The 24,792-nt window shown below is 56.7% G+C and overlaps 1 protein-coding gene across 1 annotated transcript in view; it reads left to right on the top strand.

Moving 5' to 3' along the window:
* MYO7A (myosin VIIA) overlaps positions 1–24,792 on the top strand; it is an 84,588-nt gene that overhangs the window by 21,634 nt on the left and 38,162 nt on the right. The window contains exons 3-14 of the mRNA XM_047692779.1: positions 4,335–4,487; positions 11,679–11,863; positions 12,398–12,519; positions 12,600–12,742; positions 13,001–13,114; positions 14,297–14,450; positions 14,908–14,984; positions 15,598–15,717; positions 16,491–16,633; positions 17,558–17,768; positions 18,267–18,402; positions 21,459–21,565. Of these exons, the coding sequence (XP_047548735.1) occupies positions 4,335–4,487; positions 11,679–11,863; positions 12,398–12,519; positions 12,600–12,742; positions 13,001–13,114; positions 14,297–14,450; positions 14,908–14,984; positions 15,598–15,717; positions 16,491–16,633; positions 17,558–17,768; positions 18,267–18,402; positions 21,459–21,565 (1,665 nt within the window). The remainder of the gene's footprint in view (positions 1–4,334; positions 4,488–11,678; positions 11,864–12,397; positions 12,520–12,599; positions 12,743–13,000; positions 13,115–14,296; positions 14,451–14,907; positions 14,985–15,597; positions 15,718–16,490; positions 16,634–17,557; positions 17,769–18,266; positions 18,403–21,458; positions 21,566–24,792) is intronic.

Here is a 24,792-nt window from a genome sequence, read left to right as displayed (position 1 = left end):
GTTCTGTGGGTAGTGGGCGTGGGGAAGGACGGGAAAGTGTGAGGTCAGGGTCATGCCCTGGAGAAGGTGGGTAGCCTGGAGGAGGGCCCAGAGGGGAACCACGTGTGTACGTGGCATGGGTAGGTGGGGGTGTGGTCCCAAGAACAGAATCCTAGCTTATCAGGGACATGAGGGACCCAGGGAGATTCAGTCCTACTGTCACTGGCATTGTGCCTGGTGCTGTGTCCAGTGCTGGAGAACACAGAGATAGAACCAAGTTTCTGTCTTGGGATCCTAGAATGCGGGGGGCAAAAGAGGGTACAGTAACTGGGAACAGAGGGCTTCACTGGGGGCAGGGACAGTCTCGGGGGCCCGGAGGCCAGGTGCTGGCCATAAAGGGAGCAGGGGGCTCACTCTTGTTCCTTGCAGCCTTCAGGGATACCTCCATGGGGTCTGCAAAGCCCTTTGACCCCAGCTCTGTCTTTGGGTCCTCATAGCATCTGTGAGAGGCAAATGCTCTGTTTCCCAAGGGGAAGCTGAGACAGGGAGGGACAACCAGGCCTGGTCACACAGCTAGTAAGTGACGGTGCTGGGATGAGTACCCAGGACCTTCGGCCTCTGTGTAGTGTTTCCTGGGTCCACATCTCAGTGGCAGCTCTGGTGCTCAGATTCTGTTGAACCATGCTTTGTCCCCCCAGGCTTTAGAACCGGAGGGCCTGCAGATCCTTCTGGAGGCTCTGGTTCTGGGACCTTCTAGGAAGCCACTGTGAGCTTACAGCCAGAGAAGGGAGCACAGGTTTGGCTGGAAGCCCAGACAGGCCCACAAACCCGCCGAGTGGGGCCCTGGGACTCTGCCTGCAAGCTTACATTTCACCTGGGTCATGTTGCACATCAGATGGTGTCCTGTAACCATGTCACTGGATCCCAGAGCTCCCCTCCCACCCTCTCCCACTAAAGCCCTGGGGGTGGGGCTTGCAGCTGGGGAGGGAAATGACTAGGTGGCTGGAAGCAGGTCGGGGAGTCTGGCTGGCTTCTGCTTGAGTCCAGGGCTTCTGGCCTCCTAGGGGCTTTCCCACTCCCCCGCCCCCTCCCACCCCTGCCCTCCAGGCTGTTGTCTTTGACCCCTCTGACTTCCAAGGCTCCCTTAACTCTAGGGCGGGGACTAAGGGAGTCCCATCTGCTTCCCCTGAGACCCCACAAGGCCAGGGCCAGAGAGGGTTCTCTGTGAAGCCTTGCTGAATGAATGAGTGGATGAATAAATGATCCTTAAGGGGACCCTAACATTCTGCCTTTGCCGGAGCTGTTCCCATTGCCAGAGGCACCCCTTCCTCCCTTCCTCTGCAGAGCTTGTAGTCCCTTTCTCTCCAGTACCAGGACAGCTCCTTTTTTCCCGAATGTGTCCCCAGTCCCTGGGGCTGGCCATTTCTCTCTCTCTCTGGCATTCCTTCAGAGCCAGGCCTCCCTTTGTGCCCTGGTTATACTTCAGTCTGTGCTGTAGGGGCCTGTGGACATTGACCTGCCGGCTGCTGACATCGGTTGAGGGTCCTTCCATGCAGGGAAGTGGTGAGGAGAGGCTTGGCTCTGCTGTGTAACAGGGTGAGGCAGGTGATTGCTTGAGTGTTACTCCCCACTGTTAAATGGTGACTGGTCGTTCTGTTATGGGATGTTATGAGGAATGAACGAGAACAAAGATGTCCTCTGTAAAACCAGAAAGCATTGCAGTAATAATACCCAGCCCTAAAGAGTTGAAGGCACCAGCACTTTTTAGACATGGTGGGAGGGAAACCAAAGTTAGCCTTTAGTGTCTCCTTTAATCCCCCCAAGGTCCCCAAGAAGATGGGATGGTTACTCTAATTCCTATTGAAGAGACGAGGTCACCGAGGCCCAGGGAGTGGTGTGCGCTGGGCTGCAGGGTTGCCTCTCCCTGCTGTGCTGAACAGTTGGGGGAGGGACCATGGGGACTGGAGGTGGGGGTCGAGGGAGGAAGGCTGACAGCCTGCCCAGGCATCCTCTTCCCTCTGGCCCGCTCTGGAGCCTAGCACCGAGTCTGTGAGCAGGGACTGGGCAGAGGGGAATTTTCCAACTGGATCAACATTTATCAAGAAATAGGTTAAAATGGGAGAAAGGAATGTTCCACTCAGGACTGGAAAGTCCAGGCAGGTTCTTTGATCTCCCCATCAGGCCCATTCATGCCTCAGAGAGGGCTGTGTGAGGGCCTTAGCTGGACTGAAGCGCTCCTGGCTCAGGAGGTGCCATGAAATGCCAGGGCAGTTGGAGTGGTGGGCTCTGGCTGGCCCTGTCCCTGCTCCCTCTGAAGGCCGGGTGCAGGCCACCGCACTACTCTGATCCTATTTTCTTGGGTGAAGTGAGAGGGTGGAAAAAAGGGACTATGAGGGTCTCTCCATGACTAGGACTTCTGCTTCTAATTCAGAACTGGTCCCCGGTAGCCCACCAGCTAGCTGTCTGTCCTATCAGATTCCCTGCCACATCATTCGTGTGTGGCTCCTGTGTGAGGCACTGTGGACCAAGGGTCTTGAAGACATGGAGTCTGGCTGCCATGAGTCCCCAGCCTTGGGGCACACTGGGAGGTCAGACAATGGCAACCCATTGTGCCCACTGCCTTTCCATGGGAGACCCAGGCGACGTGGTGGCCCAGGGGAGGCCCTGACACATTCCTGTGGTGGAGGTGGGGGGATGGCACAGTGGAACATGTAAGAGGGGGCAGCATGGTCAGCAAAGGCTTTAGAAATGGGAAACTTTTGAGCTGTGCCTTGAAGGATGAGTAGAAAGGAAGTAAAGGGAAAAGCATGAGCAAGGCCACGAAGTGTCTGGGGAAGTGGAGACCAAGCTTCTCTGGCTTGAAAGTACAGGGGATTGCTGGAGCAAAGGCCCGAAGTCCTTGTGTCCACCTCAGGCTGGCCTTTGAATGCCAGGCTGCAGTGTTGGGGAGGAGGAGCAGGGAAGGGCTCCAAGCCCCAAAGTGCTGTGATCAGACAGGTGCATGAGGCAGGTCCCAGGGGGATGAGGGGCTGGAGGGCAGCCAGGGCCAGGGGGCCAGGTGAGAGATGATGGTCTGGATCAGGGCAGGGGCTTAAAGCTGGTGAGGAGGGGACTGATTCACAGGGTTGAGTGAGTAGTACTGGGTGACAGATTGGGGCTGGGATGAGATGAGGAGGTGATACCTCAGATTCTTGCTAGTGTCCAACTTTTGAGGTTGGTTATCCCAGAGGGGACCTGGAGGAGAAGCAGCTATGGGAGGACATGTGTGCATCACACCTACCCACCAAGTCTTAGGGCCAGAGCTGGGAGGTGGCACAGGGGTCCCCTTTTCCTCCCCTGTTTCCAAAACTCAAACTCCTATGTTGTCCTGAGACTCCCAGGGTTCTGGCATTTGAGAACAGGTAGGGGCCCCCAGGGGGCTGTGGTGTCTCACTCAGGCTGTGGCCATACCTGGAGCACTGTTCACTCTCACCTTGCTGAGAAGCTAGATTGTGAGAAGGTGCTGGAAACTGCCTTGGGGAAGGAGGGAGGGATTTCCAGGTTTGTTGAAACTGCCAACGCCATTGGCCACGTGTCTCACTGGAAGCTGCCTCCCCCCCCGCCAACCCCCAGCAGAAGATACTGCAGGGAAGAATAGGGAGAGCCATGGAGGCAACCTCTCTTCTAGGTTCCACATCTGTTCATGAGCACCGAAAGTTCACCCTTGCTCCACATTCATCAACAAGCCCAATGAGATCTATCCCCAATGAATCCACTTCCCTCCATCTCTACTGCTCTGCCTCATTTGCTGGCCTCAGAGGCTTAGTCTGGAATTCTCTCTCCCCACATCTTACAGGGGTCTCTTTCCCATCATTCAGATCTCTGCTCAAATGTCACCTCTTTGGAGAGGTAGTTCCTGACGACCCTAGGGGAGTTCCCTCCCTGGTCTCTATCCTATATGCCTGTGGGTTTATTCATGGCACTGTCTGAAATTACTTTTGGTGCCTTTGTTTACCAGAGCCTGCATCTGAAGTCCAGTCTAATTCCAGAGATTACATGCTCCACTCCATCTTGCAAAGTGACTGGGGGGGACTCGAATTCCCTTTATGAGAATGCTGAGTGGGGCCAAAATCCCTGCCCTGCCTAGCTTTTAGGTCTGCAGAGAGAATTCCCGAAGGGGAGGAGGGGTCCACAGAGAGTGTGGGTGGGTAGCACCATCCTCAGACGCTCACACCTGATAATGAGAGTGTCTGGCCACAGGAGAGGAGGAGGTGGCCCTTATCAGGGTCACACAGACCTGGGATCTCTGTGTCCAGCAGAGCACAGCCTGGGTCTCAGGGGCCCCGCCTAACTAGAACCATGGTACTTCCCCACAGGAACACTGGATCTCCCCGCAGAACGCCACGCACATCAAGCCCATGCACCCCACGTCGGTCCACGGCGTGGAGGACATGATCCGCCTGGGAGACCTCAACGAGGCCGGCATTCTGCGCAATCTGCTGATCCGCTACCGGGACCACCTCATCTACGTGAGTGCCGTCCCGCCCACGCGCTGCCCCGCCCACTCCCGAGAGCCCGCTCTCCAGAGGCCGTCAGAGACTCTGCCAGCAAAAGCTTGGTCTGAACCATCCTTTCTTTGGACCGCAGCTTGTGTGGTCTGGGATTGGAAAAGGGAGCGGTGTGTCCCACGTCTTCGTGTGCCTCCCCAGGCCATTGCTCGGGTCGGTGAGAGGCTACGTGTTTTGCCCAGAAATGGGGAACTGCTGCCTCCTCTGGGTTCACCATAGGATGAGAGCCTCTCATCCTACTGGTCCTCCAGTGAGGAGAGGATGGGTCAGGAGTCTGTATCCTCAGAGGAGGAGGGAAGAGGGAACATGCTCCTTGACTCCACAAACCCTTGACCTAAGAAACAGTCGTACGTACGCTCCACATTCTTACACCTTGAAACTTAAAAGGACAAATGGTCTCACACAGCCAGGACTGACCTGATCTCAGGAGGTGGGTTCAGAGACCGTCAGAATACAAAGGGCCCGTGGAGATTGTATCCTAGAGGTTCTCACACGTTTTGGCTTCAGGAACCTTTGATGCTCTTAAAATTATTGAGGACTCCCAAGAGCGTTTGTTAATGTAGACTGTATCTATTGAAACTTACCATATTAAGAATTAAAACCAAGAAACTTAACAAAATGGATTAATTTGTTAAAAAATAACCATAAAAATCCATCTACAGGAAAAGCTTTTTTTAATGAGACATCGCTATAAATATGCCCCCCAAATTAGCAAGAAGAGTGGTAGTGTTTTATAATTTTTTGAAATACCTTTAATGTCTGGCTTAATAGAAGACTGCTAATTCTTCTGTCTCCTTCACACCCAGGCCGATATGAGGCTGTTTTGGTTGAAGCATATGAGAAAGAGCAGGCCGCACAGATACGGAGGTGGAAAGGAACTTGCAGACCTCTTGAAAGGGCCTTTGGGAGCCTCAGCCTGCTGAGACCCGCTGACCTAGTCCCATAGTCCCATTTTATAGACAGGGAAACTGAGCCCCACGAGGTTTAGCCAGGCCCAGAGCTATGTGCTGGGGTCATTGCATGTCTCTGACCCAGACCCTCCCTCAAGCAGCTCCGGGTAAAGGAAAGCATGGGTGTGGAAAAAGGAGAGCAGGATGGAGTCCCCATCCCCAGGCAGGTCCCTAGGCCGCAGGCCGGCTGGTAGAGGGGGTGTCCTTGGGTGACAGGTATTGTGTGGTGTGTTCGAGGTAAGTACAGACAGAGCAGGTTCTGCAGGGTCTGGGGGTGGTGAGGCCTCACTCCCAGCTCAGGGAGAGAGGTTGGGGTTCCCAGAGTGGGTTAGAGAGCATTCGGGAAGGGGCGCTGTGTGGATCAGAGGCTGGAGGCAGGACAGGGCCTGGTGAGTGAGCAGCACAGTGTCCCTCACATTGTCAGCACCGTGAGGAGGAATCAGGGAGACAGGTCTAGAAGCCCTGAAATTTGTCACTCAGCAGTCACAACAGGGAGCTGCATCAAGGTCAGGGACCCATCCTCTTAGAAGCCCTGGAATTGTGGCCATTTCATAGCCAGGGAAGCCCTCTGCGACCCTTCCCACTCTGGGACCCTCCACCACTTCAGACTCCTAAGGGGAGGCTGCACCTAAGCCCTTGACATTTACCCACTAGGCATGAAGAACAAGTGGCTTTTGCTGAGAGCCCCTTAGCACTGATAAAGACCCTCTCACTCTTTCCTGCACCTGAGGGAGGGCAAGGCACAGGTGGCCCCTCCCGATTTGAGGAGCATCACCCAGACAGGAGGATGGGGCTAGAACTGGAGCCCAGGCTGGAGATACCCCATGAAGACCTGCCGGTGTCCGTGCCCCAGTTCGCAGAGGTTCCCTACTCGCTCTTCTCCCTAGGTGGGAGGGGTCACCCAGGGTCCTAGAGCACTCTGTGGCTGCTCTCCCGGGGCTGGGTGGAGCCTGACACTTGGGTCTGGAGGTAAGTGGGGGGCCTGCCCCTCCCTCCCTCCTCCCCCTCAGGGAGGCCACTGCCAGAGCTAATGTCCTGACCCAGTCTCCTGTCAGGAGGAGCTGGGTAAGAGGAGGATTGTCCCCACCAGAGACCCCCACCCCAGACTGTATCTAAGAACAGCTCAGAGGTGAGGTCACTGGTTATTTTGCACAAAGTTTATTGATTTTTTTTTTAAAGATTTTATTTATTTATTTGACAGAGAGAGCTCACAAGTAGATGGAGAGGCAGGCAGAGAGAGAGAGGGAAGCAGGATCCCTGCCGAGCAGAGAACCCGATTCGGGACTCGATCCCAGGACCCTGAGATCATGACCTGAGCCGAAGGCAGCGGCTTAACCCACTGAGCCACCCAGGCGCCCCAAGTTTATTGATTCTTGAGGGCAAACTGGTTCCTCACGTGTGAGGGGCAGTCAGTGGACTGAATCAGAGAACTAAGGCAAACACAGCATTCACAAAGGAGGGGGAAAGAGAAAACTTCAAGAAGAGCAAATCTTATTTGTGAAATTTGGGAGGATGGATTGAGCTGCTGGCAGCTAGCAGAGAAATCAGCTTTGTGTCCTCAAGTAGGCTGATGAGGGGAGCAAGGGAAAGAATTTCTGAGATTTATGGTTTCTCCAGAAAGCTCCGAGATCTGTGCCATTTGCTTAATTAGAAGTTCTCACCAGTAACCTTTCTGGTGGTCTCTTTTTTGGGTGGAGGAGAGGGGGGTAGGGGACAGGGTAAGGCACTGAGTCGAGATGAGGTGCCTAAGTGGCCTTCTTGTACAGGAATCACGTGGGCGGTCCCCAGCTCAGTTGGTCCACGAGCCTAGGATTCTGGGTGTCACTTGGTCTGGGGACCCCTTCTGTTCAAGGATTGCTCTGTTCAAGGTTTTGACTTGCTCACTCTCTGTGATGGGTAGATGGGGTAGGACCAGAGCTTTGAAGAAGCAGCTGGGCCGTTGTTCCACCAGAAACCATACCTGTCCCTAACCATGGCAACCCCTGGTCACATAGCTTGGATTACCCTGGGCACAGTCCCACGTACCCAGGATTTCCTCCAATTACCACAGCCGTTCACAGCCCTGGGCTAGGTGATGTGCTGTCCCTGACTATCTGCCTTGGGCTTGCCCACTGCAGCTCGCCTGCCCCCTAGGAGCCTGAGGGATAGCACCCCAGGGCCACAAATCAGCTCCAGACACCTCTAGTGGGGAAAGACCCTCACAGGACACCTAGAAACCCCTGGCTGGGTGGTCTCAGAGGCCAGGTGTCCTCCCTGGGTCCTGCAGGAAGCAAGTGGCAGGGCCAGTGGGGATCCGGGGCTCCCTGATGCTAAACAGGGACTAGAGTCTGGGACGCCTGGGTTCAAGTCTTGGCAGGTGGCCTTTGGGGAGTCCCTGTTCTTCTCTGGTCTCAGCCTTCCCTCTGGCACAAGGAAAGACTTCCTGTGTGAGCACCTCTGTGACTCTAGGAAGGTATGTGTGCCCAGGATGTGTCTTGGTCTCCATGGCCTGCTAAGGGAGATACCCCAGGGCCAGTAGGCCTGTGGACTTCCTGGAAGAGGTGGAGCCATTCCTGTCACATCTCTTGGAATGTGTCTCTGGCTCCAGAGAGGTCCTCAGAACTCTGCCTGGGGACCTGGGGCCCCTAGGCACCACGTGTGCTGTGTCCTTGGCTTGGGAATAGCTCTTATCTCTCCTCCTCCCAGCCTATGGCCCCAAAGGCAGACTTTCTTCCTGGAGGCTGGAGCAGGAGGCCTGTGCTGGGCAGCTGGGCACTAACCCCCAGTTGACCATGGGCCATAGAGAGAGGGAGAGAGAGAGAGGACTGGAGGGGTTCGGGGAGCCATGCCAAGAGCCTTGGGGTACAGACAGAGGTAGGATGGGCCTGGGTCTTGTTGCCCATGGTGGCTAAGCCCCTCCCTTCTTCACTCCCCCATTGCTACCTCCACAGTCCCCCAGGTGTATTCCTGGGGTTCAGATCAGCCCAGCCCTAGGTAAGACCTAGGCTTGGGTGCCAGCAGTCCCCCCGCCCCATTCAGCTCTGTGCTTCTCTAGTGTGTGATCTTGGAGTCCCTCTGCTTCCCAGAGGCTGAATTCTCCCATCTGGAAAGGACCATGTAACTCCTCCCAGCAGCCTTCTGAGGAGGACAGGCTGTGTGTCGCTGACAGGTTCTCCCCTCAGCCCCCTTCTCTGCCCTTTCCTATGAGCAGCAATTACTGCTGTCCACTCCGTTTCTTCTCCACCTGCTAGTCATTCTTTCAATCATGCAGAAACATTCACTGAGCCTGTTGTATGTGCCGTGCACGTGGCTGGGTCTGGGTAGGGAGGACAGCGTCTCTAGAGTGTGGAGGCCTTGAACCTGAATTATAGAGGAGTCGGGGAGCCGAGGGACAGGGACCATGCAGATCACATAGGAGGTTGCCTGGCTTCCTGTGGGGTGATCATCTCTGTGTGGACTGCAGGAGTTAGCTGGGTGAGGGGGCAGGGGGTGGAGTTTGGTGCTGTTAGCTGAAGGGTTAATGCAGACGGGGCCTTCTGGCTGTGGGATGCCGCTGGTGAGGACCAGCGCCCTGGCATCTCGTGTCCTGTAGGCATGGGAAACCGCTTGAGGGTTTTCAGCCGGGGATGACACAGTCCCTTTCTTGGAAATCTGGCCCTGGCTCCGAGTGAAGGGTGGATGGCAGGGGGTGCCTGCGGCAGTCTGTGAGAGCCCATGGTATCTAGGACCTGAGGGCTGGCTGTGCCACCCGAGAGAGGTAGGCTGGGATACAGGAGAGGGAGGCAGAGAAGGGCTTCCTGGGTGCCACCCTGGGTGAAGGATGGGGGACTCTGTCGGCCAAGTTGGGCAGTGTGGGAAGGAGCAGTGCTGGTGGGGAAGGTGGGGTCCAGTCTGGACAGGTGGGTGAGCAGAATGGGGGACATCCAGAAGGGGGGGGCCTGGTGTTATAGGGGGGCCCTGGAAGCTCTGCAGGGGAGAGGAGGGTCCGGGCCCCACCCCAGGAAGGCTTCTCCCAGTTTTTATCAGTGCCTCCTCTCTGGCACTGCCTGGGCCTGCACATGGCTGCCGGGCCTGCTCCCAGGGCCACCCCTATCTGGCTCTGGCCGCCTCCATTGACTGGCTCATTAGGCCTGAAATGGTGTCTCTACCTCCAGCCTCTGGGACAACCATTCATCCTCTCACAGCTGCCAAAGCGACCTTTCTCCAAAAGACCTTCCAAATGCCATGCCCTTTCATGCCTCTGTGCTTGATTCCCACGGACCAGCCTTCATGCCCCCTCTCCCTCCACCCCCATCTTCCCCACCAGAGGAATCTGCTGTCTCCCTCAGGCCCAGGCGTTTCCTCCCTGGCCCCCACGATGTGGCTGTTGGCCTCCCCCTGAGTCTCAGTGGAGGGTCCTTGAATGTGTGGAGCGGACCTCACGCCCCATCGTGATCACAGACCAGGTGGTTCGGTGTCACTTTATTAAGGAAGGTGGCATGTAAGCACAGCTGCTCTGTAACCAGGCACATGTCAAAGGTTATGCCCTTCAGTTTTCACATAACCTCGGGGTGGAGGGGTAGGGGGGAAGTGCTAACCATCCTCCTTTTACAGATGATCAAACTGAGGTGTAGACAAGCAAAGCGATCCATGGAAAAGACATTCCTTGGGGCTGACTCCCTCCCTTGGGGATAGGGGCCAGCTGGTTCCCAGAGCCAGGCAGGGCTGAGCTGTAGGTCACGGGGCCGAGGTGCCCTGGGGCTGGCGGTTCGTGGCTTCTGATCTGAGATGTGAGCCCAGCCCCGAGCTGTGTGGGGTGTTCTTGGTGGAGAAGCTCCTTGTGTCACATTCCGCACTGACCAGCTCTCTCTCCTGTTCCTTGCTTTCCAACCTCAGACCCATTGTGGAGGGCGGGTGAGTAAGGCAGAGCCGGCTCAGGACGTGCTTGGCCTGGCAGCCCCCTGCAGCCTGCGTCCTCGTCCTGCCCCACCTTTCCCTGTCTGGGCTCTTGCACGTGCTCAGGAGGTCCGTACTGGCAGGCGCAGCAGCCCCTGGCTTGGGCTGTTTGGAGGGAGAGCCCCGGTGGCAGAGGAGCGTCCCCCGGGGCCCAGAGCGGGGTGGTAAATGGCGAGGCAGCCAGAACCAGGACTGGAACTTGGGTCTGGGCTGCCGAGCCCGAGGCTGCTTTGCATGGCCACAGCCGACCCTGGTTTGGGCCTTTCCCCTGGAATGTGGTGCTGGCAGACGCACTTGCCCAGCAGGGCCACCTTGGGCTGAGGCTGCTGGGCATGGCTTGGTTCTGGGGTGATGCGATACGGCCTTGGCGGGAGGCTGTGGACCCGGTCACATCTTTTTTCAGCTTCTCCAGGCCCAGATGTCCATCCATCCATCACCAATTATAGGCTGCGCCTGACCTTTTCAAGCTGGGCTGGGGAGGGGTGGGGAGGGAGCAGTAACCCCTGGGTACTTTATTCTGCCCTGGTGGCAAGAGGCCCAGACCGTGTTGGCCCCTGTGTGGCAAGGCCCCAGGCTTACAGCAGGAAACCTCGTGCATCAACAGAGGAGCCCAAGAACAGAAAGGCCCCTAGAAGTTTATCTTAGGTGCACTGGGCCCCCCACCTGTGCTGGCCAGGATGGCTGGAGGTGCCCTGTCCTCCAGAACACAGGGACTCCTCCGCCCTGGGGCTGTGCTGTAGAGACTGGGGCCTGCCCAGCCCCCAGACCACATCCCCTAGCCCTTCAGCATGCTGTGCCTTTGTTCTACTCCCCCTGAACCAACCCAGCGTCTGCTCGGGCATGGTCCAGTTTATGAATGTTACTCTAAACCTCCGGGATGCAGGGCTTGGAGGCAAAAGTGGGAACTAGCATTGCAGGAGTACCTACGGTGAGCTATGACTTTCATGACTTTTAAAATCTACCAGCTCCTCATCTTTAGAAACAGTTACATTATGCCCATTTTACAGATAAAGGTAAGGAAATGGAGGCTTAGAGACCCTCTCCCCACTTCCTTCCTCCCTTCATCAAACCTCACTGAGTACCTACTCCGACCCAGACACAATGCTAGTTTGCAGACCCTCCCCCCCACAGCTCGCAGAGAGGCAGGATTCTGACCCCAGGTCCATGTGACTCCAAAGCCAGGGCTGTGCCTTCCAGAGGAATGGAGCAGGGTGGAGCCCGAGAACTTTCTAGAGTTCGAGCCTCCCCCATGGGAAGTGGCAAGTTCCTCGTCCCTTTGTGTCCACAGACGTACACAGGCTCAATCCTGGTGGCTGTGAACCCCTACCAGCTGCTCTCCATCTACTCACCAGAGCATATCCGCCAGTATACCAACAAGAAGATTGGAGAGATGCCCCCGCACATATTTGCCATTGCTGATAATTGCTATTTCAACATGAAGCGCAACAGCCGTGACCAGTGCTGCATCATCAGGTGGGCGGCCCAGCACGGGATTGGGGCTCCAGGCTTAGCCCCAGAGCTCCAGCTTTGTGTTCCTGTTAATGCTTCATCATGTAGAGAATCCCCTCCCTTTCCCAGGTCTTACATCTCTGTTAATGTTGCCAAAGTTCTTGTTAGCTTTTGAGGCCAACCTTGTTTATTACTGATTCCTGTTAAGTTAGAGTCAGGTGACATTTTGGGCCCCTATTCTCTCTTGGGCAGAGGGTAACAGGACAAAGCATTGATCTAGCATCAGTCTACGTCATGCTCCATGGCAGGTGTGGAAGGCGTGAGGTGTGTGTGTGTGTGTGTGTCTAAATGAAGCACAAGAAAAGTATCTTTGGCCGTGGCAGAGCCCTGAGGTCCTGGAGCCTTTCCCATCCCTGAAAGGTCCATACTGTCGGCCTATTTTATAGACTGGGGAGTGGGGAGCTGTAGATGGGGGAAGCAGCGTGGGCTGAAGCCCCGTAGGGAGAGGCCCCCCGCAGACCATGATGGGCCCTGCCTCTCTCTGGATCTGCTCCGCAGCGGGGAGTCTGGGGCAGGGAAGACGGAGAGCACCAAGCTGATCCTGCAGTTCCTGGCGGCCATCAGTGGGCAGCACTCCTGGATTGAGCAGCAGGTGCTAGAAGCCACCCCCATCCTGGAAGGTAGGGCCAGGGCTCGCAGAGTGGGGCTGGGGGGCTGGGCGCGTGCTGACCTCACCCATGACCCTCTCCCCACCCTGAAGCATTTGGGAACGCCAAGACCATCCGCAATGACAACTCGAGCCGCTTCGGGAAGTACATCGACATCCACTTCAACAAGCGGGGTGCCATCGAGGGCGCCAAGATCGAGCAGTACCTGCTGGAGAAGTCCCGTGTCTGTCGCCAGGTGGGCCGAGCCCAGGGCAGAGCTGGCCCTGCCCTGAAGCCCCAGCCTTGGGGGCAGTGGGGGTACCACATGGTGTGGATCGTGCCAGGCCGCTGCCCGCTCCTTGTGGTGCCTGAATTCCCGCCACGAAGTCGCCCACAGGGGCTTTTGTGGTCACTATTTTGTCACTTGTTAAAATAGTAAACTGTGTTTCAACCTGACCATTTTCTGATGCCTCCCCCTCCTCCACCCCCCAACATCTCGTACTTGCCTTTGCAGGCCCCCGATGAACGAAATTACCACGTGTTCTATTGCATGCTGGAGGGCATGAGCGCAGATCAGAAGAAGAAGCTGGGCCTGGGCCAGGCCACGGACTATAACTACTTGGCTATGGTGAGGTCCGGGTGGGGCACCTAGGGAAGGGGACACCAGTCCCAGCACGGTCATGGCCAGCAACCCCAGCTGCTCCCCAGCTCCCGGCCTGGTGGGTGGGTTCCTCTGTGTGGGCTCTCCCTGTCCCCTGACCTGCCCCAGCCCACTCTGGGCTTGTATGTGGGCTTGTATGGGCCCCACTTGGGCATGTTTCCAGGGGCACATGCATCTAGATGAATCGTCATCACAGAGACACACGTTCCTAAGTCTGCACAGATACCCTAGACCCGGGGCATGTAGATATGTGCCCATGTGTACACGTGCACAGACCTGCCCACACACATATGCTGTTAGTTCGGGCTTTGAGAATGTGAAGACCAGGGCCTCTGCCAGGCGCCCCAGGATTGGAGGACAAAGGCTGATCTGTTGCAGCCTCAGCCTCGGGGCTCGCTGGTCACGGAGCCCTGGTGGCAGTCTCTTGCTGCTGTCTAGCTACCAAGGAGGCATGGGCCCCAGGGCTCTTGCTGCCACCCAGCATCAGATGGGTGGAGGTGCATGGGCATAGCAGGCCGGCTCTGGACTGGCTTCCTTAGGCCTGGAGAGGATCCCTGCCTGGCTGTCTGGGGCGGGGTAGGGCCAGGACACAGGGACACACGGGGGATGTGGGACAAAAAAGAGGTGTTGTGGGTGTGCAGGCCTTCCCAGACACTTCCTGTAGCTGGAGGAGGCAAGCGCACGTGAACACAGGTCACAGGCACACATCCTGGGGCAGACCCCAGTCAGTGCCCTGCTTGCCTACAGTGCCCCCCCCACCCGCCTCCACCATGAAGCCTCCAGTCCCAGAGTGAGAGTGTCCATTGCCGGGGGGGCAGTGGGAGCACGGTATGGAATAGGGCCTGGGTGCTGTGACTGCTGGGCCAGGTGACTGGCCAGGCCAGGTCTCAGTGACCCAGCTTCTCTTACTCTGGGGAAGAAGGGGCACCTGGGGTCCTTAGAAGTGGGAAGTGTATTCTTTAGAAGCTCTAACCAGGAGCTTTCTAGACTTTCTGGAGAGGTCATGGTGCTCACGAGGTGAAGTCAGTACCTGCCACCCCAGGCTGGCCTGGTCTGGCAGAGGGGTCCTTCAGCCCAGCCACTGTCTCTCTGGGGGTCCCTACGGCCTTACACCCTCCTGTGTCCCACTCTCCCACCTCTGCTCGCCAGGGTAACTGTATCACGTGCGAGGGCCGGGAGGACAGCCAGGAGTACGCCAACATCCGCTCAGCCATGAAGGTGCTCATGTTCACCGACACGGAGAACTGGGAAATCTCCAAGCTCCTGGCCGCCATCCTGCACCTGGGCAACCTGCAGTATGAGGGTGAGGGGCCCCGATGGTGCACCCCTGCCCCAGTCCCGCCCTGGCTTCAAGGGCAGCACAACACCTAGCTGCGGGGGAGGGGGAGTGGGGGGGGTGGTTGGCTCAGCTTCTGGACCAGCCGCTGCAGATCTGCTTCATAGGAGCCAGGGCTGCTGTCAGGAGCTCTGGGAGTCTGGGGTGGAGGAGTGTGGGGGGAAAGGGCCACAACGGCCAATGTCCCCACTTGGATGCTGGGCATGGTGCCAGGTGCTGGGCACACAAGGTTCCTACCTCGTGGTGCCCCTAGCTCATGGGAAGAACATCCTTCAAAAATACCCTGACCTGGAGATGTGCTTAATCACGGTACCGGTGGCCCCTGTGAACAGGGCAGACCCCCGAGAGCCTAGCCCTCCTAGCCTGCCCCTTTCCCCTGTGCCCACCCTCGTTTGCCTGACCCTGCGCCCCCTGGATGTGACAGCCCGGACGTTTGAAAACCTGGATGCCTGCGAGGTCCTCTTCTCCCCGTCCCTGGCTACAGCCGCATCCCTGCTCGAGGTCAGTGTCCGGCCTTCTGTCCTCATGGCTTCTGCTTCAGTTTCTCTCAGAGGGGCAGTCTTGACTCAGGTTCAGGGGGCTGGGCATGTGGGAACCTGGAAGCAGGGACTCTGCTTGGGAGAGTTCTAGAAGTTCCACATGGAGAGCTGACTGCGAGCAGGTTCTGTGCTGGGCACGGGTCTCAGGGAGGGGATAGAGCCTGGCACCCAGGAGCCTCGCTGCCCTAACTCTGGTGCCCCTGGGGATGGTGTGGGGCATGGGGGACCCTGGGTGAGTCAGTCTGTCCATCTCTCAGCAAAGCCTCACTGGGCTCTGTCCTGGGATGGAAAACTGGGAGCCAGTCCTGGGAGGGCCAGGTAACAGGGAGTGAGGAGGCAGTCAGGAAGAGAGCAGCCACCCCAGGCTGTGTTAGGGTGTGGTGTGATGGCTGGGGAGGACCTGGCTGCCGAGGCTGCAGCTGTGGGGCTGTGGGGAGAATGGGGCTGTCCATTCTCCGTGGAGGAGCTGGTCTGAGCAAGACCTAGCGGGACAGTGGGAAGGGAGCTCTCTAGGGTGGGCAGAGGGAGCGATGGGCCGCGGGGGTCCGGCGAGCGCCTGGGTGTTGCCTCACCAGGTGAACCCTCCAGCCCTGATGAACTGCCTGACCAGCCGTACCCTCATCACCCGCGGGGAGACCGTGTCCACCCCGCTCAGCAGGGAGCAGGCGCTGGATGTGCGAGACGCCTTCGTCAAGGTGGGCTCTTTGGGGCGTGACTCCGGCTTGCTCTGCCTGGGGTGGGGGCATTAGCTGGTCCACATAAGCAGGAGTGGAGGAGTCTACCCAACCAGAGGGACAATCTGGGCCGCGACCCCTGCCTGCCCTTGGGTCCAGGCTCTGGCCACTGGCTCTGCAGGGGACCCGAGCAAGAGGCTGCCTTCTCCTGAGCTCTGTTCCTCCTGCAGGGGGCTGAATGTCGTGCTCCTGGGGAGCCCTGCCAGCTCTGGCCCCTTCAGGTCCTCCATCCCCAGCCTGCTTTGCTCCCCATCCCCGCGGGCCTCATGCTGGGACACAGTGTTTGGGGGCTCAGTCTACTGTGCTATTCCCAGCCCAGAGGACAGGGAGGCCTGGTCTTTCCAAGAAGACACCACTGGGCCGGGTGGAGAGGGCCCCCAGCCCTTCCTGCTTCCATGCTCACTTGTTTGGCAGCCATTGAGCCCCTGCCTGCACCGAGTTCTGTGCTGGGTTCTGGGACCCCCCCCAAATATTCAGAGCTGATAGGGAGACAGATGTGGATGGAGGGATGGGAGCCCAAAGGAGGGTTGGGAAGGCTTCTTGACAGAGCTTTGAGGAGTAGGGATTGTTCCAACAGGAAAGGGGGCTCCAAGACAGAGGGAACAGCTTGAGTAAAGACTAGGGGAGTTCAAACAGCAGGGGAGGGAGTGCATGACATGGTGACAGCCCCAGGAACCCAGCCCATCTCCTTGGGATGGCGTGTGGGTCCAGGGGCTGACACAACCCCCTCTCAGGGCATCTATGGGCGGCTTTTCGTGTGGATCGTGGACAAGATCAATGCGGCCATTTACAAGCCCCCTTCCCAGGAAGTGAAGAGCTCTCGCAGGTCCATTGGCCTCCTAGACATCTTTGGGTTCGAGAACTTTGCTGTGAACAGGTACCATGAGGGGCTCTGCTCTGCGGGAACTTTCTTCCACAGACAGAACGGGTGTTGCATCTCTGCTTTAAACCACACTCAGCAGGCTGTGAGCACGCTATGCCGGGCTACAGACACTTTGCCTCCAGTCGTCCTGGTGGGCTCCCTCACTCACCTTCGGCCCATCACCTCCTGCTGCTGGGGTCAGCTGTGGCCACTGGGGGGGTGGGGAGAAACCTCTGACACCATCATAGACACCCCAATGACAAAGGGGCAAAGTGCCTCGAAGCGGATGAGGTTGAGCCACGCTTGGGATCCCACACTCCCTGAAGGGCCGTTCTTGGAGGCCTTGGCAGGGGCAGCTGGAGGGAGCAGGCCCACATGGATCCCGGGGTTGGGGGCAGCCTCCCCACCCACTGCCCACCTGTGTGACTCCTAGCAACTCACTTCAATTCCTGTAATGTCTGGATGTCTCCAAGCCCCCCACCTCCACCCAAACACCCATAGTGGATATGTGCAGTGTCACCTGGTAGAGCACTGGGTTAGTGACTCAGAGATGCTGGCCCTCAGGAGGTCACTTGCTAAATCTCATCAGCCCCCTTCACCTCTGCTGACAACTTTGGTTCCCTCTTCATGCCCCGCCCCTGCCCTCCAGGGCCATGGCTCCAGCCCCCCAACCCTGCCAGGTCTCTACAGGGATTTGGTGCCCCCGCCTGTCAGTCAGCTCACAGGTCTGGTCATGCGGGGAAACTGTTCTAGCCGTTCGCGCCTTCTGACTCTGTGTCCCCTTCCGTACCTCCAGGGTGGGGGACTGGGCCCTGCTGCCTGCCTCAGAGTCTGGGGAGTCATTGCAGGGAGCACAGCATGACCAAGGACGTGCAGGGCGGAGGGCCCAGGCCTGCTCAGCCCCTCACCCGCCCCCTGTGCCCCCCGTGTCCCCTGCAGCTTCGAGCAGCTGTGCATCAACTTTGCCAACGAGCACCTGCAGCAGTTCTTTGTGCGGCACGTGTTCAAGCTGGAGCAGGAGGAGTACGACCTGGAGAGCATCGACTGGCTGCACATCGAGTTTACCGACAACCAGGACGCCCTGGACATGATCGCCAACAAGCCTATGAACATCATCTCCCTCATCGACGAGGAGAGCAAGTTCCCCAAGGTGCGTCTGCCCATTGTTGGACACCTGTGCAAAACACCCCCTTCCACCCTGAGCCTCTGCTTTCCTCATCTGTAAAATGGGACCAATGATATGTGCCTCTCAGGGTGGCTCTGAGGCCAGGACAGGTGCATTCCTCTGACATTTGGGGATCACCTGCAGTCCACAGGGTCCTGGACCAAATGATGGAGATCTAAGCATGTAGCTGGTACAGAGCAGGTGCTCCAGACCTGGGATGGGTGTCAGAGAGGGGGAGGGACTGCTCCCATGATTTTCACTGTGGGAAATAGATTTTCTAAGCTGGACTGAATGCTCAAGGTAGTGTAGTTCCAATCCATCCACCTAACAGATGGTGAAGTGGAGGCCCAGAGAGCTCCTGTGTGGGGTGCAAATGGAGGACGCTCTTGAGAAAGACCGAAGAGCGGGTGCAAAGGCCTGGGCCAGTGGAGGCAGGAGGACCTGGGGCAGAGGGGGGCTGAGCACAGCCATCGGTTCCCACAGGGCACAGACACCACCATGCTGCATAAGCTGAACTCCCAGCACAAGCTGAACTCCAACTACATCCCCCCTAAGAACAACCACGAGACTCAGTTTGGGATCAACCACTTCGCAGGCGTCGTCTACTATGAGAGCCAAGGTACAGCGGCTGTCTGGGGCTGGAGTCTCTTTGCCTGGGCCCTCTCCTGCCCTTACCTTGCTCCTTCCCCAGGTCGGGCTGGGGCCTGGAGCAGAGCCCGAAGGGGCCTTAGGAAACCCTGGGTCTGCTGCTCTTTCTTTCTTTTAGAGATTTTATTTTCTTTTATTTATAAATTTTTTGTTTGTTTGTTTGTTTGTTTTGAGAGAAAGCATGCTTGAGCAAGGGAAGGGGCAGAGGGAGAGGGAGAAGCAGACTCCCCGCTGAGCAGGGAGCCCAACTGGCAGTGGGGTGGGGGTGTGGGGGCTCCATCCCAGGACTCTGGGATCATGACCTGAGCCGAAGGCAGGTGCTTAACCGACTGAGCCACCCTGGCGCCCCTGGGTCCTCTCTTTTAGAGATTTTAACAAATGGTGGTGAAGTGTATATAATGTAAAATGTACTGTTTTTTTTTTTAAAGATTTTATTTATTTATTTGACAGAGAAATCACAAGTAGGCAGAGAAGCAGGCAGAGAGAGAGAAGGAAGCAGGCTCCCTGCTGAGCAGACAGCCCGATGCGGGGCTCGATCCCAGGAACCTGGGATCATGACCTGAGCTGAAGGCAGAGGCTTTAACCCACTGAGCCACCCAGGCGCCCCTGTAAAATGTACTGTTTTAACAGTTTTTTAAGATTACAATTCAGTGGCGTTAACACACTCACAGTATGTGCCACAGTCCCGTCTCCAGTGCCTACCCATTGCTCCCAATGAGATACTGATTAGGCAAAAATTTGCCCTTCTCCCCAGGTTCCTGGTAACCTCTATCCTATTCTCTCTCTATATATATCTGACTACTCGAGAGACCTCATCTAAGTGAAATTGTACAGCATTTGTCTTTTTGTGTCTGGTTTATTTCACTCAACATAATGTCCTCACGGTTCCTCCATGTTGTAGCAGGTGTCAATCCCACATTATGTGTATGTATATATATATTTAATATATAAAATTCATTCATCTCTTGATGCACATTTGGGTTGTTTCCACCTTTTGGCTGCTGTGAACATGGGTTTGCAAATATGTTTGAGTCCCTGCTTTCCATTCTTTTGGGTGGGCTCCGTGCTCCTATTTGCAGAGAGGGAAGCTGAGGCTTGAAAGGGAAAGTTAACGGTCTTTCCATCACATTGCCGGTTAGGGGCCAAGCCGGGCCTAGAACCAGCGCTGAGACCCACTGGGACTCTGAGCACCAAGACCAGGTGTGAGCGTTGAATGGGCTGCATGGTCCATGCGGTCGGTCTGTGCAGTTGGATTCTGTTTTAAAGCTAGCGGTGAAGGAGAGGGTCAGCCCACAGTCAGGGTCACCCCACCTGGAATTCCTGCAGACCGCCCCTACAACTCTGCCCCCACCACCCTGGTCTGAAGGGCCTCGTCTGTCGCATGTGTCTATATTGAGCTCTTATGTTCAGCCTCTGAGAGTTTCACTGGCGGTCGAAGGCCAGTGAAATTCAAAACAAACAAGCAAAGAGCCACTGGTTTCCTACTCCCTTGTGGAATCGCCCAGAAGGCTGACAAGTATATCGGTGAGCCGTGCTGCAGGGACGGGACCTGAAGCCTGCCCGGCCCTCCCCAGCTGTTAGACTGTGAGATCCAACCTCACTGTTAGAAGGAAGGAAGCCAACTTTAAGTTTGAAGGACTTTTGGGCAAACCGATGTGTCTGTTGTCGGGAGTAACAGAGGATTGTGTCTGGCCTCGTGCTGTTGCTGAGCGTAGAGATGGGAAAATTGAGTGGACGCAAAGTTATAAAATTATAGAATGTTAGATCTGGAGGGAACATGAGGCTTATTTACTTCATGGATTTGAAACGGAGGCTCAGAGAGGGAAATGACTTGCCTAAGGTCACTAGCCAGTTTTGAGCTGCTTTAAACAGTTTGGCCAGCATTTCCTGGCTCACAAAGCACTGTTTTAATCCAGCATTTTATTTACGAACCAGGTGGTATTAGGGGATCTGAGGCAAAGCAAGAGATTGTGGGTACCGTCATTCCGATCTGACACAGGAAGAAGCTGAGGTCCAGAAGGGGGATCACCCTAGGGCCCCAGAGTGAGTCTGTTGTTGACTTTTGATTAGAGCCCACAGTTCCTTCCCAGCTCCAAAATCTACCCTTCCACTGCTGGGTTCCTTCTGTCACTCCCCCTCCCCAGATGCCAGGTGGGCAGCCCAGTGCTATGTCTCTGTGCTGTCCCCAAGCCTGGGCACCCTGAGTCCTAGGGGAAAGGGTGCTACTTCTCTGCAGTGTTCTTCCTCATCAGGCCTCCCCAGTTGTGGGCCACTCTGTCTTCTGTCAGCCTTAGCAAGAGCCGCCCCCTGCCCGCCCCATTAACCAGTCCCTAACTCCTTAGTACCTGGGACTGGCAGGCCTCTTGAGGGTCTGTGAGGTGCAGTGAGCCTTCCTGGGCTGGGGCCAGGAGTCCTATGTTCAAGTCTCAATCCTGCCCGTGGCTTGCCGTGAGGTGTCAGACAGCTTGCTTCTCTGAGCATTGGTGTCCTCCCTTGTGGGATGGGGAAGATAATCCCTGCCCACCCCCCGGATAGAGGGTGCTGGGAGGGCACTTTGTGGAACATAGCACACTGTTCAAGTACACGGTGTTTTAAATGCCATTGCTCTTAGCTGTGAAGCCCAACATGTGTTCTCTCCCAGGTGACACACTTACTTAACTGGGGCTTCCATGCCTTCATTCAAAAGACTAAGGCTGGCCTTGCAGGCACTGGGTAGCTCCCCAAGGAAGGCAGCCCTGCCCTCCCCGGGGCCGAGGCCTGCAGCCCTTCTCTCTGAACAGGTTGGGGGCGGGGTGCATGTGGCGAGGGAGGTACGGTTCCAGGGCCAGCTCTGTCCCCTGATCTCTCCATCATCTTGGGCAAGCCGGGCTTCTGTGTCTCCTGCTGTGGAGTAGATGTGGTTGAACTAAGCGAAGTTTGAGGGACTTCTGGGCTCAGACACTGTGGGTTTGGGGAGCGGCTGGTGTTGTCAGGTGGAGACTGCCGGAGCTCTCAAGGTGTGACCCACTGCTTCTTGCCACTGCCCAGGCTTCCTGGAGAAGAACCGGGACACCCTGCACGGAGACATCATCCAGCTGGTCCACTCCTCCAGAAACAAGTTCATCAAGCAGATCTTCCAGGCCGACGTCGCCATGGTAATGTCGGGGCAGGGTCTCTATCAGGCAGGAAGGGCCCCCAGAAGCCAGGCTGGTGCCTAGGCCCACCCTTGTCCAACAGCTCCGGCTGGGCTCCTCTGACCCCAGAGTGAGGGCAGCGCTCTGCTGTGGATCCAGAACGGGGCCCTGGGGCCTCCATGGTCCTCCCGTCTGGTCTTCCTGCTGCCCCAGAGAAGGGTGCCAGGAGAGGTCACAGAGCACAGCCTGATGGGGACATGGTTTACCATGGAGGTCCCCCCAGCTGGACCTCCAGCAGCTCTTAGGGAGCCTGGGAGAAGGGGGCACACCTGGCCTCGAGGATATGATGGATGTGGGTGTTCAGAGACCCAAACGCAGCAGGCATGGGCGGCCCAGCCCTGAGCCCCATACGGGGGTCCAGAATTTCCCACCCTCAGCATTTCCTTTGTCCCTAGAGTGGTAGTCTGGCAGACTTGTCTCCTGTGTGATTCTATGCCTCTTCATTTCATACTTTCCTCCTGTCCCAGGGCTTCCTGAAGGGCGCTCGGAGGGACTCGCAGGGAGGGCAGAGCCACTGTCCCCTCGGTGCCTGTCGGGGTACCTGCACTTCCCCAAATCCCTGGGAGCCCAGACCTCTGCCCCGAGATTTGTCCTGTCTCCCTGACTTTGCTCTCTGTTTTCTGACCCACCACGTTCTCCTTGCCCCCAACCCCATCTGGCCCTGCACTGTGGTTCCTGTTATAGTTTCTCTGTGGTTATTCATCCGGCACTCTTCGCCAGTCAGCAGCTTCCGTGAAGGTAAAAGACCCCTGTCTGGGGCCAGTGGATGGCCGGCCATGCCTCAGTGACCCCTGGGGCTAGGCTGTGGCCTCCGCCCCTGTGGCTCTAAGGCTTGGGGAAAGGGCCGGCTTTTTCTCTTCTTTTTTCTTTTTTTGGAGTGTGTTTTTTTGTGAAGTGGTTTGTAGAGTGGTTTTGTGTGGTTTTTTGTTTCTTGAGTTGTGTGAACTGTGAGCCTCTCCATTTCTTAAAGGTGGAAACTGTCCTAGAAAAAGAGGCAAGACGTGCCCAGCATGCCCCATGAGCCGGGGGCCAAGCCAGGACTCTACTCCAGGTCTCCCATGTCCTCTGGCATTGGGCTCTTCCCCATTCTTTCCTCTTCTCCTCCAGTCCCCAACCCACCCCCACCCCAGGCTCAGCCGTTCCTCCTGGTCTTAGGCAGCCCTGGAAGATCATGGAAGCTCGTCTTCTCCTCCTGCCCTCTCTCCTCTCTTTCCAAAGCACCTGGAGACATCTGGGAACCTCTCCTTAAACTTTCCTATTCTGAGGCTTCTTTCCCTGGACCCTAGGACTAGAACCTACTTATTGAGGAACCGTGGGGAGGTCCAAGTTGAAGACCCTGGGGTCTTCAGAAACGGCTCATTCTTGAGGGAGTTTTGGAGCACAGAGTTAGAACACAACAGTGGTGCATTTGATCGTGATTGTATCTTCTTTCCTGGGCCAGGCTGTGAGCTAGCCACTTCCATTTCTCACCTCCCTCACTCCTCACAGCAACCCTGCAAGTAGTTAGTATTGTCCCCACATTAGAGACAGGGAAGCTGGGGCCCAGAGAGACCCAAAGTGCGGGCCTAAGGTCACACCGTTTGTGACACATGGGACTTTGGTCCAGGTCTGTGTCAGGGAGGTATGGGAACTCATCCAAAGTCCCACACAAGTGAGGCTAAGGGGAAGCTTTGTAAGCCTCTGCTTTGTCTCTGTGCGCGCCGCCCCTCCTCAGAGAGAAAACTGGTTTGGGGACTGCTGGAAGCATGCTAGTTCTGTTAGAGGGACATGGAAATCTGGTGAAGCGTGAAGTATTTAGTCACAGTTTGTTAATGACAGTGCTTTATCTTGGGGCGGAAGCCCACACCACCTCCTTCCAGTGATCCAAACCCACGTCCTATGCTGCTCTCCAACCCCCAGATTTCCATCCTTTGACTCTAGCGTCTGCCTCCTGAGGTGGCCCTGGGCAGCCCCACCCCAGCCAGTGCTGCTGGAGGGACCAGCCGGGCCATGAGCACCGTGGTTCTTCCAGGCCATCCAGCCCCCCCAATTGATGTCTAACCCTAGTCACATGTCCCCAGGCCCTGATTCAAGCTTTATGCAGGTGGCTTGTCCTGCCTGTATGTCCCCAACCCCGTGCACGTCCCGCTCAGGTGTCTGCCCCTCAGATCCCCTCTGGGGAGTCATTTAACACTGAGCTCTGGACATTTTACTCCTGCCTTTACCCCATTACCAAATGTCTGCAGATTCTCCCAGAAACCCATGAATATCAGAAAGGACCACCATTCCCCTCAGTGAAATACAATTGAGTCAGAAACCCCGGGGGCCAGGAGGTGAGAGTAGCTCCCCTTCCCACGCTCCTGCTTTCAGACACAAAGGGTAACGGGGTGCCCGTTCCATGCCAGATATCGGCCTGCATTCTGGGGACAGGACAACAGGCAGAACTGAAAACAGCCTCTGTCCTTGTGGAGCTTACCTTCTGGCAGAGAGGAGAAATTGCTAGTAAGCAGATAACTAAATAGAATACATAGTATGTCAGAGAGTGATACGATGGAGAGAAATTGAGGAGGGAAAAATGCCTGAGGTTTGCAATGTCGAATAGGGGCCCCCGGGGAATGGCCTTACAGGAAGCGGATAAGGAGGTGGTGGAGGCAGCAGAGGCTGTGGAGAAGAGGCACTGCAGCGGGGAGGAGCAGCGAGTGCGAAGCCTGTGGGCCCGCCTGGATCCCTGTGGAGAGCATGATGCAGGGGTGGCTAGAAGCAGAGAGAGACTGGAGGTCAGCGGGCCGATCCCGCAGGACCCTGTCAGGCCTCACCAGGACGGCGGTGCTCATGCGAGGGAAGCTGGGAGCCGTCACAGGGCTTCTGAGTGGGGCGGGTGGAGAGCTCTGGATTTGTGTTTTGACAGCTTTCCCTGGGCTGCCGGGTGGATAGAGGAGTGGAGGGAGGTGTGGAGTGTGGGGGACAGAAGCCAGGAGGTAGAACCAATAAAAATTTCGACGTGTTGGAAATGAAAGAACAGGAGTTGGGGACAGTCCTTAGAGTTTGGCCTGAGCAATCGGAAAGCGGACGTTTCTGGGAGCCTGTGGACACTAGCAGCCGCTTCCGCAGGGCATTGTGCCAGGGCCTGGGCCACGACCGAAAACAAGGCAGATCTGCCTGTCCTCACCAGGCTCACAGCCCTAGGGAAGACAGACAGACAGACAGAA

Source organism: Lutra lutra, chromosome 10 (genome assembly GCF_902655055.1).
Source record: "Lutra lutra chromosome 10, mLutLut1.2, whole genome shotgun sequence".
Taxonomy (NCBI): domain Eukaryota; kingdom Metazoa; phylum Chordata; class Mammalia; order Carnivora; family Mustelidae; genus Lutra; species Lutra lutra.
The sequence above is the reverse complement of the archived record's forward strand: the minus strand, read 5'-3'. Positions and strand labels throughout refer to the sequence as shown.